General features: G+C 37.9%; 1 protein-coding gene across 1 annotated transcript in view; it reads left to right on the top strand.

The window, feature by feature from the left end:
• The window catches only part of CACNA2D2 (calcium voltage-gated channel auxiliary subunit alpha2delta 2), a 5,241,953-nt gene extending 5,225,042 nt beyond the window's left edge, over positions 1-16,911 (top strand). The window contains exon 38 of the mRNA XM_044078189.1: positions 14,905-16,911. Within this exon, the coding sequence (XP_043934124.1) occupies positions 14,905-15,036 (132 nt within the window). The 3' untranslated portion in view covers positions 15,037-16,911. The remainder of the gene's footprint in view (positions 1-14,904) is intronic.
• The last annotated feature ends 2,101 nt before the right edge of the window (positions 16,912-19,012 follow it).

The following is a 19,012-nucleotide window of genomic DNA, read 5'->3' as shown; positions in this document are numbered from 1 at the left end:
ATATTTTTCGTACTACGATTACCAGTCATCATCCTTATTGCAATCAGCAAGACATATTTTTCTGGAAGGGTGATCGCTAAAGGAAATCTGACTATAATCCCTGAAGCCATCTTTTTTTGTGTGTGTTATGTGGCTCTAACTCCTACACTAGCTGGCTACATGCATGCTTACAGATGTGAATGTACATGGTGCCTACTCCAAAATCATACACATACATACACCATGAAGGTTACCATATCCACACATACTAATGAAGGCTGTAACATGTGTGGTTTGGCAGCACCAGGCTTATGCCCAAATTACTGCTGCCTGCATAATACCTTCCATCTGGCAGGTGTCTGCAATGCATTAAGTTGGGTTGCAAACTGTGAAGACTGCCAGACTAGCTAGCTAGAATTTTGTAGATAATTGTCATTTGTAAATATTAATATACTCCCACAGGCTTGGTTTACAAATGTAAAGGGAACTATATGTTATGATTAAACAATATGTTGTACTAAGCTTCAAAAATGTACCCAGAGTGCACTCTCCTGGAAGAAAGCTGATAAGTCAAGCATTGTATGATTGATCTCAAGCTCAAAGCCAGGATGTCTGGACTAAGGAATTATTTCTATTGTCATAGGACAAGAGTTAATTACTAGATTTTACATGTAAAAGGTCTTTTATTGCTGTGGGTTCCTGTGGGTGCAGATTACAAAAAGAAATGTAAATTTTAAGTTTCATGAGCCTGGGAAACTAAATCAGAACTGTTAAGAATGATATAATCTGAAATGACTCAGCAGTACTGGTTATCAAGTTAAGTACAGAAAGAAAGGACAGAGAGAGTACTGGAGGTTTTGGCTTCACTACTCAGCTGAGATCTGAACCCTCTAGCTCTGCCAGTGGGGAGTCTTACTGGGGATCTGGAGATAAAGGGAGAATCCAGCCCCAGATTAACTGTGATTTCTGTTGGCTATTAAGGAAAATTGTACTTGTTATCCTCCCAATGTGCATACCCCTCACTGGTGATAGTGGTGAGGATTGAGGCTCCTTGATTATTGGGCCAGTGCACGGGTGTCACAACACCCTTCCTCCAAGATGGTATATCTTGCATTGGTCACTTAATCCCATTATCCCCTGCTTGGCTTCTGCAGCACTTCAGCACTTAATTGAACTCAGATAATCTAGATCATAGGAATTTATTTCTCTATGCTACTGAGCCAGGTACACTTACTTTTACAGTTTATTATATAAATACTTATGCGTGTATCAGGATATATATATATATATATATATATATATATATATATATATATATATATATGTGTATATGGATCTAGGATGTTTGCTCGACTGAGCAAATGACCGAAATCCAAATGGTCGGGCATAATTACGCAAAAGTGGTTTTCACTGAAGAAGCACTTTCGTGTAAGTATGACTGGTGCCAAGGCTGCACTACGGTGCGGGTAAGGGAAATTTCTCTTTTCCCCACTGTAGTGTGATCTTGGAGGGAAAATATTAAAGTAGGGGGGGCATGTAATGTAATGTAAATGTAGTGTTTTTTTTTTTTGTCACACGCTTTAACGAAAGCACTTTCTCGATAAAGGCGCTTTCATTAAAGTGTGTTTGGGTTTTATGAATTTGGATGTTTGCTCAGTCGAGCAAACGTCCTACATCTATATATATATATATATATATATATATATACATATATATATATATATATATATATATATATATACATGTGTATGTGTGTGTGTGTGTGTGTGTGTGTGTGTGTGTATGTATGTATGTATTGGGTCTATATTAGTTTGCCGAAAGTGTTTTTTTTTTAACTTTCCGTCAACCCCTGTTCATCAAAATTCACTTCCAAAATTTACTGAATTTACCAATGGCAAGGATGTAGTTGGCCAACCACACAACTTTGCCCTTTTACTCACTGTAGTGTCATCTCAGAGTTGCTATATATAGTTAGGGGGTGTGGTAACTGCAGCCCCCCACATGAAGCGGTGTGGGTTTGGTTTCATTAGTTGTTGGTTCTGTTGTGCTATGGGGCAATTGTTTCCTTGCCCTTGGTAAATTCAGTGAATCACAGAAGTGGATTTTGATGACCAGTGGTCAACGGAATGGTTTAAAACTAATTTAGACTCTATATAAATATCTATATATATATATATATATATATATATATATATATATATATATATATATATGTATAGGTCTACTTTTGTCGAAAGCTTGTTCTTTTGAAAAACGAAAGTATGATCCCAATTATGTGAAACTGCACATAACAAAAGTGCACTTTCATGAATACCAGTTCACTGAATTGGTCACATAAAAAATAAAACAATGTAAAGGCAGTTTTGCAATCCCCCCCTGCACCCCCAATGTGGGAGCTGCACCCCCCCCACCCCAGCTACTTTATATATATTAACTCTAGGTTCGCACTACAGTGGGGAAAGAGGTATATTCCCTTATCCCCACTGTAGTGTGCTTCCATCCTGCAGAGTTTCTTTTTTCTATTACCAGTTCAATCAACCACTATTTGTGAAAGTGTACTTTCAGTTAAGATATAGCCATTTATAGATATAGACAGATAGATGCACTTTTTAGTGAGTATTGCATATACATTGATTTTTGCATTTGTGAATTCTCTTGGTGATTTGCAATATGGAAATTTAGAACTTATAAAAGTGTCTGTAATCTTAATAATTGTGTCACTGTGGCTGTATTTAGAAAGCTGTTGATGGAAAAGATGTTGTTTTTCAAAACTGTATATTTTCAAAACATCTAAAAGAAGTGGAAATTACCTATGAGCCAAGAAAAAAAGTATAGTAATTCCATACAGGACAGAAACATGTGTGTTGCTTAGGGTGTCTTCTAAATTAGAATATTAACAGTGCTAGAACTTCATTGCAATGTTGGAGTGCTCATCTATGATACCAGTCATATACAGGACAGAAGATGAACCATGAAGCTGGTGATGGGGTTCCCACGGTGATGGCAAAGATAGCATAAACCATTGACAGTTGTCACTGCTGTGTAGCTTGGTAATGGCTCTGGACATAATGATATATCTCCTCTGGAGCAATGAATGAAACTCCCTGTATATAGATAGTTAATTATGGCAGTTTATTAAAGAAGTTGGAGTAGCAACTTTTGTGTGCCTCAGCTGTATGTATTCTGCGTATGAATTCACAGTGAGAAGGGATGCAAAAAATACTACTGCTTTTTAACAAATAATGACCACACATCCCGTCACTAAACTTTGTAAACAAAACTTGCATTCATACACATTCAGAGATGCAGACAGGTAGTGGGCAGCCCTAATATTGTGGATAGGCAAAGAATGATGAAAAAAAGTTCCAAAGGAAAGAAAAAGAAAGAAAGAAAGAAACAATGGTACTCTGAATATGCATTAAAGAAACTATGCAAATATAATGCATTTATTTAATACCTGCACTTTAGCTTTAGGAAGCTTCTTTGTTCACCAGTGGGAGTGGGGAGCTTTGAGCAGCCTATCTGTCCCTGGAGGAGTGATCTCAGCACAGAATCTTGTTGTTTATTGGCCATTTTGGGCTAATTCCTAGCTCTTTCAAGTCCCCTGTTTAAAAACCCACTTTAGCGTGGCTTTGCGCGATTTTGCGCATAGCGCTGCATTGGGCAGCGCCGCCTAAACAGGTTTAAACTATTACCGTCTCCACAGAGTCTGCTCTTCACTTTTTCCCTTGGAACTGATCTGTATCTCAAAAAAAGCACTCTATTTTCACTTTGTAGCTATTCACTTGCACTTAGAAGAAAATTTAAAGCACTAAAACCTCTCTTATACTCTTCTAAGTACGTAACTGATCCTCCCAGATCAGTCAAAAGTAGAAATTATAAAGATCCTGACATGTCCAAAGGTCAGTTTCATGTGTACTCTCCAGTCCAGCTGGTGAATATGGGAATCTTAAGGCAATGTTACAACTGCCTTATGTTCACAGACAACCCTCTCCTCCTCCCAACAAACTCAAATATATGTGAGAGATGCAACTATATTGCCAAACTGGAGGCTGAGCTCTCTCGACCCATGACTGGCACAGTCAATCAGGAGAAGAAGGTAACCACACACACCACAAATCCAGTCTCACATAGACCTATAGCAACAACAAACCAAACACATAAGCACACAAAAACATACTTGGAGGCTCTAAATAAAAATCTGCCTAAGCAGCAGAGACCTCCAAAGCAGACACCCAAACAACTGCTACCCCACAACAATACCCACGTATCACTTAGTTCACAAAGTCAGTGTGCCACACAGTCACAGCCCTTAAGGCTAAACAACACACCTAATACACTTGTAATAGATGACTCTATAGTCAGACACACTGTCGTCCCACTCACCAGGCTGAACAAGGAGAAGGTCACTGTAAGCTGTCTGTCGGGTGCCAGGATCTGCCACATAACACACGCACTCAGGTCACTCCAAAGCAAGTACAAATATGACTCCATCATTGTTCATGTTGGTGTGAATGACCTGAGACGTACCTCCCTGGACTACATGAAAAGAGACATAGAGGAGCTCTCTGGTCAAGTAGCCCAGGCTGGTATGACCCTGACCTTGAGTAGCATCTTACCCTCACCAAAAATGATGCCACAGTATAAAGACAAAATGATAAGTTTTAACAATTGGCTAAAGTATTGGTGTCATTCAAAGGGGATCCAGTGTCTGTCAGCCTGGGATGACATGCTCGACAAGCCACGTTGCTTCACTAGGGATGGCTTGTACCTATCACCCCTGGGCTTTCGAATACTGGCTAAGGCTCTTGCCACCCCCATAGTGCCTTTTTTAGGCAAGGCTCAAAAGACAAACCCACCTCCATAAACAATACAAGGAAAAAGAAACTAAGGGTAATGCTGCTCAACGCCAGAAGTCTAAACCTCAAAATGCATACACATGAGACTCTCCTCATTATGGAGAACATTGATGTCTGTGCAGTAACAGAAACCTGGTTCAAGGCTCCAGAAAGCACCCCAGCACTACCAGGTTATACTTCATACCATGCTTTTCCGCCACAAAACTCGGACCAAACCACAAAAGTTGAGGGAGTATCCATATACATCAAAAATACCCACACCTCCAGGTTAGTACCACTGCACGAAGAAACGGAAACCATCCATGTGCAACTAACAGTGGGCAAAACTGCTTTTCAGTTTATAGCCTGCTACAGACCACCCTCCCAAACTCAGGAACCCCACTCGGCCTTCCTGAAAACACTGGAGAACATGAAGGTCTCTCCAAACACCATTATATTGGGTGACTTCAACTACCTAAACATTGACTGGGTAAACTACTCAAGCCCACACACCCTCACCCAATGGTTCCTAGAATTTATAAACTCAAATGCTATGGAACAACTGGTAACCACCCCCACAAGAGGGGAAAACATATTGGACCTGGTCATCACAAACATAGGGACTCTATGTTCCACACCAGAGGTATACCCCTCACTGGTAAGGTCAGACCACAAATTAATTTCACTGGACATCCATATCCCATCCCCACCCCCAGCCAAGGTAACCACAGTGAAGAACTTCTCAAAAGCAAACTTCACACTTCTCAAAACTGAGGTGGTATCCTTCAAAGCCCCTGGGCCAGTGGAAAACATGGTTCAAACCACAGAATCCTTCACAAACGCATTCTATGGACACCTACAGGAATGTATGGATCGTGCTATCCCAAATAAAACCAAGACTCACTCCTCCAAAGGCAGGAGACCTGTCTGGTGGACCCCAGCCATAAATAAGCTATACAACAAAAGGAGGAAGCTACTACATGATAGAGCAAAATCCCAAAAAGGGAAGGCATCTCTGATCAGTACTAGCAAGAAGCTACGATCCTTCATAAAATCATCTAAGGCCAGCTTCAAAAGAAAAATTGTACTAGATACTAAGAACAATCACAAGGCCTTCTTTAGTTATGTCAGGACCCTGGGCGGCAACTCCCAGATATGCTCCGAGTTACTGCAAAATGACAAAAAATACACTGAACCCACAGACATTGCCAACATCCTGGCAGACAGGTTCAGTGCAAATCCCCCCATCCCCCCCAAAAGAGCAAATCTCCATCTCAACAGAGGGTAGCCTCCCAGACATCACAGATGAACAGGTGAGAGCTGCCCTCTCCAAAGCAAAAAACACAGCATCAATGGGACTGGACAGTGTCCCGGGCTGCGTTTTACATGAGCTACAAGATGAACTTAACCCTCATATTAAGTCACTGTTCAAGCTCCACCTTACCACAGGATATGTACCCAAGGAATGGCATATAACAACGGTGGTCCCACTCCACAAGGGAGGTGCCACAACAGACCCCGGAAACTATCGCCCTATAAGCCTGACTAGCTTGGTCTGCAAAGCCATGGAGCGTATCATCATGGAACTCATAAATAATGACATTGGAAACCTTCAGACACTGGATCCTACCCAATTCGGCTTTGTTAAAGGCAGATCCTGCCTCTTGAACCTGGTTGACTTCTTTGAAACAGTTACCAGGGCCATAGACAAAGGGAAGATAGTCCACACAGCCTACCTGGACCTCGCAAAAGCCTTCGACACAATACCCCACTCAGGAATCATAAATAAGCTCACTAGCTTAAATATCACCCCCTATGTCACAAGATGGCTTGCAAACTGGCTCAGGGATAGAACCCACATGGTCAGAATTGCAGGTGCCTTGTCAGACTCTAAACAAGTCACAAGTGGCGTCCCACAAGGTTCAGTCCTGGGACCTCTCTTGTTCGGTATTTATTTCTCTGAGGTACAGGCAAACACGGGAGGACTATGGCTGACCAAGTTCGCAGATGACTGCAAACTGGGTGCCATAACAGACTCTCCGGCTGACACAAGCATCCTCCAAAAGTGTCTCACAGAGACAGATAACTGGTGCCAAAGCCATGGCCTGAAGCTAAATGATAAAAAATGCATAGTCATACCCTTTGGGAAAAACAAAGTGCCCACAGACTACCACATAGGAGGTAATCCATTAAGTACGGAGGAAGTAATTAGGGATTTGGGGACCCAAGTAGATATTAATCTCTCCTTTGACAATCACATTGCCAAAGTGGTTAGAAAGACCTTCTATATAGCCCACCTCATCACGAAAGGTTTCACATCTAGATCAAGAGAGGTCTTTGTGCCACTCTATTCATCACTCATCAGGCCCATAATTGAATACAATGCCCCATTTGGGATGTACCTTACCCGACACCTGCAGAGGATCAAGGGACTCAAACAGATGCCCTATGCAGTTAGGCTAAAGAAACTCCAGCTTTACTCAGTTGCTTACCGCCTACTCAGAGGCAATCTGTTCCTGACATATAAAGCCATGTCCAACCCAGAATTAATGGACATGCTCCACCTCAAGAAATCCAAATCTCTAAGAGCTACACACTCCAGAGACTTAAACCTCAGCACAGAAATAAATAGGACATGCTGGAGGGACAGATTCATATCCCAGAGACTCCATTCACTCTGGAACAAAATCCCAGTCCAGGTTTGGCAGAGCCCCTCACTGACCCTCTTTAAGAGAAATCTTGACCAGGTTCTGTGTGGACTACAGGAAATTAAATAGTCACACAGAGTCAGATGCTTACCCCATGCCTAGGACAGATGAGGTGCTAAAGCAGCTGGGTGGGGCTAAGTATCTTACAACTATTGATCTTACCAAGGGTTATTGGCAGGTGCCCTTGACTCCCAGTGCTAAAGAGAAGTCAGCCTTTGTGACTCCTTTTGGCTTATATGAATTTACAAAGATGCCCTTTGGGATGAAGAATGCCCCAGTGACTTTCCAGAGGCTGGTAGATAATATCCTAGCAGGAGCAGGAGGGTTTGCCCTTGCCTACCTAGATGATATTGCCATCTACAGCCATTCCTGGCCAGAGCACCTTCAGCATGTCAGGGAGGTTCTGGGCAGACTACAGAGGGCAGGGTTGACCATTAAGCCGAGCAAATGTCAGGTGGGTATGGCAGAGGTCTCCTACCTAGGACATAGAGTGGGGAGTGGTAAGATTAGGCCAGAACCTGTCAACGTGGAAGCTATTCAGGCATGGCCTGCACCTGTTACTAAAAAGCAGGTGAGGGCATTTTTAGAGACAGCAGGGTACTACAGAAAGTTCGTCCCCAGTTATAGTACCATAGCTGCTCCCCGCACAGATCTGACAAGGAAAAACAGGCCAGATAAGCTAGTGAGGACCCCAGCAATTGAGCAGGCATTCCAGAAGCTTAAAGAAGCATTTGGAGGACCCCCTTTGTTAGCCAGTCCAGATTACAGCAAATAATTTTTTGTGCTGGTGGATGCTTTGAACCATGGGTGGCACAGTGGTGTAGCGGTTAACTTTGTCGCCTCACAGCAAGAGGTTCTCCGGTTCGATTCTTGGCTGGGGTCCTTCTGTGTGGAGTTTGCATGTTCTCCCTGTGTTCATGTGGGTTTCCTCTGGGTACTCCGGTTTCCTCCCACATTCCAAAGACATGCATCTGGAGCATTTCTCCCCGGGCCTCCGCTGAAAACAGGCTCTGTGGAACCTAGTCGGACTTTCCCAGTCAGCAAATGTTAAATAAATAAATAAAATAAATAAATGGTGTGGGGGCTGTACTTAGCCAGATTTCTTCAGAGGAGGAAGAGCCTCCAGTATTTTATCTCCGTTGTAGGCTCAAACCTAGGGAGGAATGCTATGCATCTGTAGAATAGGAATGTCTAGCCATAGTGGGGGCATTGAAGAAACTTCAGCCTTATCTGTATGGAAGGAAATTCACTGTTATGACAGATCACAACCCTCTAACATGGTTAAACAGAACCAGGCAGCAAAATGCCAAGTTGCTAAGATGGAGCCTGTGGTTGCAAGCATATGATATGTCAGTGCAGCACTGCAGTGGGAGTAACAATGCCAATGTAGATGGGCTGTCAAGACAGGGAATGGGGTAGTTATACTCAATAGACCTAACCTTTTCAAGTGGTGTTTCTCAAGGTCACTTAGAAAACTAGATTAAGTTCTCTGGGGGGGGGGGATGTGAAAACTGGTAGAGAAGGGTGAAGGCTGCCAGCTTAGCCAGATAGAATTGTGCAGGTAACTCTATCATTTGTAAATATGAATGTGAATCACAGGCTTGTTGTCTTAAATGAAAAAAATGCTGTTAGAAAAATGTGTCAACAGTGCTCTCTACTGATCCAGTAAAAGCATGTTGTAGACCCTTTGATCTAAAGTCAGCTCCAGTCCGGCTAGATGAAGGCTTCCTGCCTGTTGTTCTAAGACTAAAGTTAATGACCAGAATTTACATGTGGAATGTCCTTTATTGCTCTAAGTGTAAAATAATATAAATGCAGTTTCTGTCAGCCTGGGAACACCAGGAAAGTGTGAAATGATGCAGTTTCAATTTAAACAGTGAGAACCAGATATTAAGTATTTTTGTCTTGAACATCCAGCTCAGCACTGCCTTAAGCTCTCTTTATGTAAGTAGTTTGTTAGAACTGTGTTATCTCCTAGACATAACTAGAAATTAGAAATATTAGACTAAGTGTTTTTCTGTGAAGTCAGAACTGTACTACTGATTTATTCTAAGTATTTCTGTGTGCTCTCTGAACTATTGACTAGCACTGTCTGTGTATGTAGTAGAAAGTATTGCCTTGTGGTTTTAATTATTTATTATTAAATATTTTAAAACCTTTTAACTGTGTCTGGTTTGTGTAGAGATAATTTAAGCTCGTATAAGTACTTGCATGCCTTTGATAAAATTGTGCAAAGCCACTCTAAAGTGTATATATTGGTTGATAAATTGCCATTGGACTGTCATTATATATTTACATGGTTAGAGAGAGTCCATTAGGTAATGGTGGTTAGCGTTTGTATATATATTATAAATTTATATTCTGATATGTTGATTTTTTGTCATATTATATGGTTATACATAGATGTTTATGTGAGGCACAAGAATGAGTAATTTACTATTTTAATTTTTCAAAAGTTGTGTCTAAGGAAATGACATCATTTCCTTAGTTAATGTTTTAAATTGAATTCAACTGGCGTTTTTTCTTTCTTGTCTGATGAAGCTTCTGTTGGTACGGAGGCGAAAACGTTTTAAAATAAAGTTCGTCCATACAGATATAAATTGTGGACTTATCCTTTGCAGATTCTTGCAGATACAATTTGTGGATTTATCCCTTGCAGCTTCGTGAGGTCCTGGACTCGTACGCTTGTTTGTTTTTTGCTTAGCTTTAGCCGTGGGCTATATTACCAATTGGAAAATAATATTGCACAGTAATAATTGGACACCCTGTTAAGGGCTTTTGAGTAGCTGATAACTATTAGCTGGGTGGTGGCAGTAATTACTACCATATAGTCTGGGTAAAAGGAGCACAGCTGGAGAACCTGTGCCAGCCTTCCCCAGGAGTGTCTGTGTGGTTGTGTAAACTCTTATCTCAAAGTGTGTGTGTGTCAGCTACTTGGGCATGGACGCAAAGCACTGGTTGGACAGAGAGCATGCTGGAGATTTTAGTTTGCCCATCTGGCTGAGATCTCTGTGTGTTCTTAAGGGAAATTGCAGTTTACTGAGTGTATTTGTTATCTTTTTCTCATATATGAGATGCCCTCTCTGGTGTTAGTGGTGAGGATTGAGGCTCCTTGATTGCTGGGCCAGGGCACAGGTGTCACAGAAGCATTATGTTCATTTTTATGTTGGTAGTATACTTCTAAACACAAATATGCTATGGAAGGTTATATGCTGATTTACCAACATAAACGCCTTCATACCCAACACATCATGCAAGATAAACTTTATTTTTATAATGACAAAGTGGCTGTTAATGTTAAATAGGTTTTTTTCAGATGCTACAAAAAAGTAAGATGTAAAGTCAAAAAATCATTATTGTGAAAAAGCACTACAATGAAATCTACCCTTTATTAAGACCCTTGTTCAAGATTTCCATACTTTTCTAAGAAGTATTTTAAATTATTTCCTATTTTGTTCTCAAATCTTGGTCTATTTTCTACTGTATACACTAGTTCCTCATTCCATGACACTACTTTCTATTTGTCTTACATTATTCTTTAAATATCTGTAGCATCCAGGAAATAAGTCAAAAAACAAAAAAAAAGTTAAACCAGTTTTCTTAGTTCCATGAGTATCAGCCACCAAATAATCCTTAAATATGATAAAAAATGTTGTGGCCCTTCTTTTGTAGCCTGCTTACTAATAGACATTAATGCAGTTTCTTGGAACATCTTGTCTCCACAGATAAATCCAATAATATCTATTTCTCATTTTGAAAAAAAAAATGACATATTCAGAAGTGATTCTTGATAGTCTTATGTTTTTATGATTACACTTATTTTAATGAAAAGGGATGCCCACTATTAAAGTGGTGTTAAACATTCAAGTGTGTCTCTTGTATAAATAGCTGACTCTAGTCTCTATTTAATCATATCCTGTCAACTTCTACATCCAAATATTGCATCTTATTTTATATAAAAATAAATACGTACTTTAAAAATTCAGTGTTGTAAATTTTTCAAATGATTCCAAGTTTGTCCCTTTTCATAAAACTAACAAATCTTCAATAAAAAGAGATAACTAATTACTTTCCTATTAAAAAAAAACAATTAGCAGAGGTTTGTTTCCTCCCATTTCAGCCTTTAGCATACTTGTATAAGATAAAGCTACAGAAGACTCCATAACAAATTCTTTTTTGGGTAATATATTTTCTTTTCAAATAAAACTCAAAGGGTACTAATCACTATCAGATCAATAGTACACAAATCTCACATGCCATGTATTGCTTTATTCACTGCATTCTCTGGTCATTTGGAATACTAGTATATAAAGACATTACAGCTGTTTCAACAAATCATTCCGCTGCTATGCTAACATTTGGAACAGCTTTAAACTTCTATAAAAATGACAGGGATCTTTAATGTAAGAACTAATGGGACTTATAAAAATGTTGCTTTTCTATCCATATAAATATCTAATGGATCTGTTTATGAAATATTTGTTACAAAATATATATAAACAGTGAGTTAGTGATATTTTGTGAATGTTTGGCGTGCCCAAAATGGTTCCTAGTCATGCTGTATGCAGTTATTTTTTCATACATTTTGACACAGTTCTTTGATGATTGGTGAACTTTGTATTTTTTATGTACTTTTGTACTAATCAATTATTTAACACATGAGTGCATATAAGATTAATATTTATTTAATGTTATAACTAACATTTTTTCCATTTTTGAAATGTTTTAACATAAATTTGTGGCATTATATTATTTTATTATATATATTTTATGATTTTTTCTAACTTAGATGTTTTTTAGCTGACTGCTTAGTATTTTGGGTACACATAGAATTATGTATATATATTTTTTGTTGGTTTAATGCTTATTTTTCATTAACCTCTTGATGCACTTTTTAATACATATATATATATATATATATATATATATATATATATTTTTTTTTTTTTTTATTATTTATATGCTTTCAAAGTATTCTTCTTATCTACTTGCTTAGGAGATTTTGGTTGTGATTTTCCTTTAATTCACAATGAAGCATTATTAATTAATTGATCTGATTTTAATTCACTATAAATGAACTGTTAATTGAATTTTATTTTGTCTGAAGAAGGTGAGGCACAGTCCACACGGAAAGCGCTCATTAAACGTCTTTTTTGTATTTTGTCAGCTCTCATTGTGTTTCTACTCGTCTTGCTTTGCTTTAGCTGGTTTGTTTTTTGTGTTTCATTGGTTTGGATTTGGTGAACTTTGTAATTGGTATAGCAAGACAGTGGCATGGGAACACCTGAATCAGATGGAATTCCATTGCATTTATTACCTGAATAGTTTTGCATGGCCTTGAAAATTTAAATAAATCCAGGACTGCTATAAATTAAAGGTTCCATCGAATACTAAACACTGTGAAAGTTCTTATTCTTCTAAGTATATAGAGCAGTTGATATTTTATTTGACAGTATTTTCTATTTTCCTAAGTCTTATAGCATTTGTTTTTATAAGATATGATCCAAAACAGCATGTGCAGTTGAACAAAAAAAATCTCAGATTGCTGTGCTGAAATGTGTTATGAACTGCAGGAAGTTTCTCATATTCGATATTTTAATAACTTGTAAGAAAAAGAGACACCATTCATTTCCATGGGTTATATAAACTGGAAACAGAAATGTATTATAGAAGTTAATGTGATATACTATGAATGTATAAGTCTAACTACACATTATTTTTCAAATGCAGACTTAAGGAATATACATTGCAAATCAACACCCTTTCACTATGTAGACAGTGATTAATTATTCCTCTCCTCCCAACTGACACTGCTATAATGAACAGGAGAAGCACTAACAGATACTTATGACAATGGATATCAACTACATTACTTAGCAGAAGGGTTACCATTAACAGTATTCTTGAGTACAGCTATTTCTAAGCCCTAACCATGATGTATTCTCATAGTTTCAAGCCAACTATGTGATCATCAAAAAACATAAAAGGCTAGGACTTACCTGTTATTATTAGTTTGGACTGCATTTCTCGTATTATCTTCCATGCACCTGAGTAGGGTTAAGCAGAAAACATAACTCATACAGAGTAGCAAAACACAGCTGTATGAGATTATTGTATGCATCTTAGAGAGTAATGATGTTCAGCAGTGTGAGATTAGTGTGTGCATCACAGGGAGTACTGATAGACTGCCATTGTGACATTACCTTGTGCAAGGTAAGGAGCAGTGATGAACTGCCTTGTGAGACTAGTGTATGCATCATAAGGAGCGGTGATACAATGTACTGTGAGATTAGTGTGCACATCAAAAGGAACAATGCTACTATGCAGTGTGTCATTACTGTGTTCATCATAAAGAATAATGATACACTGTCATGTGAGATTTCTCTGTGCATTATAACGAGTAATGATACACTACAGTGTGAGATTAATGTGAGCATCATAAGGAGCGATGATACAGTGTGAGATTAGGGTGCACATTATAAGGAGCAGTGATACAATGCAGTTTGAGGCTAGTGTGTGCATCATAAGGAGCAGTGATACAATGCAGTGTGAAATTAGTGTGTGCATTATAAGGAACAGTGATAAAATGCAGTGTGAGATTAGTGTGTGCATCATAAGGAGAAGTGATGCAATGCAGTGTGAGATTAGTGTGGCCATCATAAGGAGCAGGGATACAGTGCAATGTGAGATTAGTATGTGCATCATAAGGAACAGTGATACATTGCAATATGAAATTAGTACTGCTGTCTTCATGGAAAATCACCATTTTAGATCTCTTTCTGAATGCAGAAAGATTACCATGAGGTGTACACATCATATACACCCCACAGCCACCTTTCTGAATTCCATGTATCTTATCTGATTAATAATTGTGCCCCTTTATACTTTATCCATTTCTTTCCTGTGTACTCAAAAGGGAAATTATGCCACTGGCAGTTACACTGAAAGTACAAGATTATATAATGTTATACAGGCACAGAAGATATTTCAGTTTGCTGAGTCTAATATCAGATAAATGACTATTTTCATCTTACTGTCATAAATTTAACTGAGAGAACTATGTACCATAAACTGTAGCAAGTATGCAAGGTTTTCATTCTTCAAATATTGTACAGTGATTTAGTCTACCAAAAATTCAGTACGTATGATATAATACTACAATGCATTTTGAGAATAAAAGAAAAATAACTCCTTAAATGAAATGAAGCTGCTAAAATGCATCAGACTGTGGTACATGACATGTGGATATGTGTTATATTATCATATGCATGAGTAGACAGTATTCAGAAAGTGTGACTTCTCAAGAAAAAGCATACTTGTTTGTAATGACAGCTATCCTGTCACTTTCTGTGTGATAATATGCATTTTTGTCTTTGCAGGAAGATCCTTCAGACTGTGGCAGAGGATCCCTGGCTACTCCATCTCTTGGCATCTTTTTAATCCTACAGCTACTGATGCTTTATTTGACTGTTGATGTTCCTTACTTAATTCCTACTGCTGTCCGCCTTTAATTCCTCCTGGGGAAGATGAGTGGGAGGGTGTTGGGTGGGAGGGAAGTTGTTCGGCTTCCTGTTACAACCACACATCAGATCTGGTTATCACAGCAGTCACTGGACTTCCTGTTGTCTGGAAGCTTAAATCTCTCTCCTCATTCTAACAAGCCTCACATAAATGCATCATGAAATGTATCAAAGCCCTGCCACTACATTAGGAGGAACAGTAGAAGAAAACCAAGGAAAGAAAAGGAATATTTTTGTTCACAGTTTTAGGACCTTCTTTAAAAGCATTTGCTTTCTGAGAATGCTGAATGTTTGTGGAAAAGAAACTAAACAAAAAAAATTGAAGTTCTGTTGTTTCCCTCTGGAGTTGATGATACCTGAGAGATATCTTTTGTTTGTGGCAGGTACAGACATTCTTACCATTTGGATGTCTTAACAGTATTCAGCTAACAAATACATCATGAATAGGATTTGCTTCCAAAATTAGGAGGCGGTTTATGTGTTTGTAATGTTGTCTGCCAAAATATAAGACTCAGTCAAATCATAGTTCATGTTAGAAGCCAGGTGCAGGACAGTTCTTATCTTAAGCAGTAGGATTGTTTGTCTGTTGCGTCCTGTGCAATTTGTCTCTCCAAAGTTGAAATGTTTATGCTTTTTACATACCAACACAGAGCTGGCTGTGAAGCTCATTATAAGGTGTGTGTCTCTACCTTCACCCATTATTCAGAGGGTTTGATTGCTTAGTAGGCTGGCATAAATGTGCAGCAGTCATTATCATCACATACTGCTTCTATATTTCACTATGCTGGGCAGCGTGGCACATGTTACTACCATTTTTGTATTGTTGAGAGAGACATTTTTTGTCAAACATAAAACACGACAGAGCCATTTTATCATCGTATGTTTATCAGCAGCAAACTCCAACACAAAAAATTAAATAGTATTGCTCAAAACAATTCTCTAATTGCAAGGCATTGGCATGCATTTTAACTGCTTATTTTCCTGAATGTATCTTATATTACTATAATGAAGCCAGATTTACTTCTTAACCCACCATGCTACAGCTCTTAGACAGCGGGCCTCAGGAAAACATAATCTGTCTACTAACTAGATTCGAGTTGGGAACAGAATCTGAAGGAGAGTAACACAGAAATTTCTGCAAAGAAATATTTATCAGTTGCCATAAAAGTGGAGATATCCTTTGCCTCCATACATTTCATTTGTTCTATGTTAATAATTATAAAAAAAAGTACAAAATGTGGATTAATGTGGAATTTTAGTACTCCCTTTGGGTATTCTGACATCATTACATTAGATTCTAGTAAGCAAAAATAATAATAATAATCACAAAAATAATTTTTCACTTGTCTTAAAAAAAGAAAGATAAATGTTTAATATGCAGTTTAGTCACTGTATGTAATAAGTTGCTATATCATTTTACTAACCAAAATTTAGAAATGTTTTAAAATAAGTGCATTTTAATTCGGGTATCAGCATATGTGTTTTTAGTATGACTGCATATTCATATTTAATACTCATTGGGAATTACAGTAAGTCTTCACTTTTATATAATGATCCATATACCTAGATTTGCCAGATTTTCAGTTTAATCGAATTCAATCCCTATATAAGAGAATATAATGTTAGATAGTCCCCTGGAAATCTTGCTCATTATAGATAGTTCAAACAAGCAAATATGTCAGAAAAAAATGTGGAGGAATCCTGTTTCTATTTACCTGCAAGCATTTTTTTAATTGTACTGTGACATACTGACTGGAAAATTAAGCAGCTGCCAAAATTTCTGCATCTTGTCATTATCTTGAGTGCCTTGTTATAATTTTATTGTGCACTCAAGTGCAGAGTTTTTTTTTCCTCTCTTCTCTTTGAGTTGTATATATATATATATATATATATATATATATATATATATATATATATATATATATATATATATGTATATATATACACACACACACACACACACACACACACACACACACATATATATATATATATATATATATATATGTATATATATATATATATATATATATATATATATATATATATATATATATATATATATATATATATATATATATATATATATATATGTATGGCTTAACTTTAAAATGTCAACTGCAAATAATCGAATATGTACACTGCCGAAACGTTTCCGCAAAACCTGTACCACCAAAACTTCTGAAAATTGACAAAACATTGAGTGTCAGCATTTCCAAGTGTGCCACACCTACAGACTAGTGCTAACATGGGTCAAAAAGCGGGAGAGATTTTGCGGTTCAGAATATCGGCATTTGAGGCTTTGAGAAGGTGCATTTCAGAGTTTTTGTAAGCGGTTTTGATGTTGTGACCATCAACATTTTGAAGTAAACGATGTGTGCGTGTGTGTGTGTGCGTGTGTGTGTGTGTGTGTGTGTGTGTGTGTGTGTGTGTGTGTGTGTGTGTGTGTGTGTGTGTGTGTGTGTGTGTGTGTGTGCTTAACAACACGGTATCTAACTGCAGCTATTGGAATCAGAGGAACCTAATAGGAAGGACCACAGTCAAACAGCAACATCATGGAGTGAAAGGTTGATTAAAGGCACTCAAAGGATTTAACCACTGTTGTTTTACTTAAGTGAAAAATTGTGGTGACATATTAAGAGACATCTGAAACTTTATATTCACTTTCACAAGTCAACAAGTTATATTAGGAATAAAGTCAGTGCCATATAGAAGAGCTGTAAATTTCAAACTGACTGCTGTGTCACTTGAAATCGTTCACCCCCATTTGCTTGTTCATTATAGGAGGTAAGGCACAATAACTGTCTTATCTCTCCCATACATATATTTTTAATAACATTTGCTGTACTATACTAGAACAACAGTGCTTGTAAATTACAAAATCTAAGTGTAGGTCTATATTAGTTTTCTAGCACCCAGTTCCCTGAAATGTAAGTTGATCACAAGAAAAGCAATCAACTTGTTTTTTGGTATTTGTGTTTCATGAGGAGCAGTGTTCTTCATACTGTCCACACAAGGATCATTACATGCCACAAATCCAAACTTATTATAACAAAGACTGTGGCATATTAGGAAAGGGACAAAACCTGTTCACACCAATCCATTTTAATTCAGTAAGCTTGTGTTTCATCTAAGTGCTGTTGCTTAAACACTTGCCCAGTGCACAGCTGACAGGATATTCCTGAAAATACTGTACGCAAATGTAGATGCATTTATTTGCATTCTTGCATTCTGACTGTTCTTTCTTCCAACAGCATGGTAATAAAGTGCATGATGCTGTTCTCCCTGTCTTTCTCCACCCCACCTTTCTGTGTTCATTTTTAAGCCGGCCTCTCCTGCTACTTCATTGGCATTCCCAAACATGTATAAATGAAAAGCACCCCATTCTCCTTTATGTCTAAATATAAATTGCATTTAAAGTTACATAAACAGAACCTCCTCTGTTCCATTTTATAACAAGAGTATCATTTTTAATAAATGAATAATGCATACATTATTAAACGTCTGTAGGTACAACACTCTTATTTAACATTTTATACCAGTGGTCCAGTACTGCCTCAAGTCAGTCATTGTTTCCCTTAATGGTTTGGTTGTGTCATTGCAGAAAATAAGGTGACAGACCTATCAGAAGTAGTTTTCAGCCAAGGATCTCTGCAAATATTTGTATAGTAGCTTAAAGTGCAATACTTCCTATATTCATCAAGAGTTTTTTCCCTAACTAGTCTGAGTCAGTGGTGCAGCAGTTAGCATATTTACCTTTGGTAGAGATGGATGCATGTTATCTTCCCACCCCAGGTAAGTCCATTGCTGACAGTGAAGTATAAGAAAGATGCTGGACTCCTGAGCATGTTGTCCTTTAGATGAGACTTTTTACCAAGACATCTGCTAAAGCCGGTGGTAGCTTAGGTGAATGTAAAATATCTCATGCTTCCTATCTAAAAGAGTAAGGGTCCTTTATTTAGACAAA

Source organism: Protopterus annectens, chromosome 7.part0 (genome assembly GCF_019279795.1).
Source record: "Protopterus annectens isolate FY-2018-M chromosome 7.part0, PAN1.0, whole genome shotgun sequence".
Taxonomy (NCBI): Eukaryota; Metazoa; Chordata; order Ceratodontiformes; family Protopteridae; genus Protopterus; species Protopterus annectens.
The sequence above is the reverse complement of the archived record's forward strand: the minus strand, read 5'-3'. Positions and strand labels throughout refer to the sequence as shown.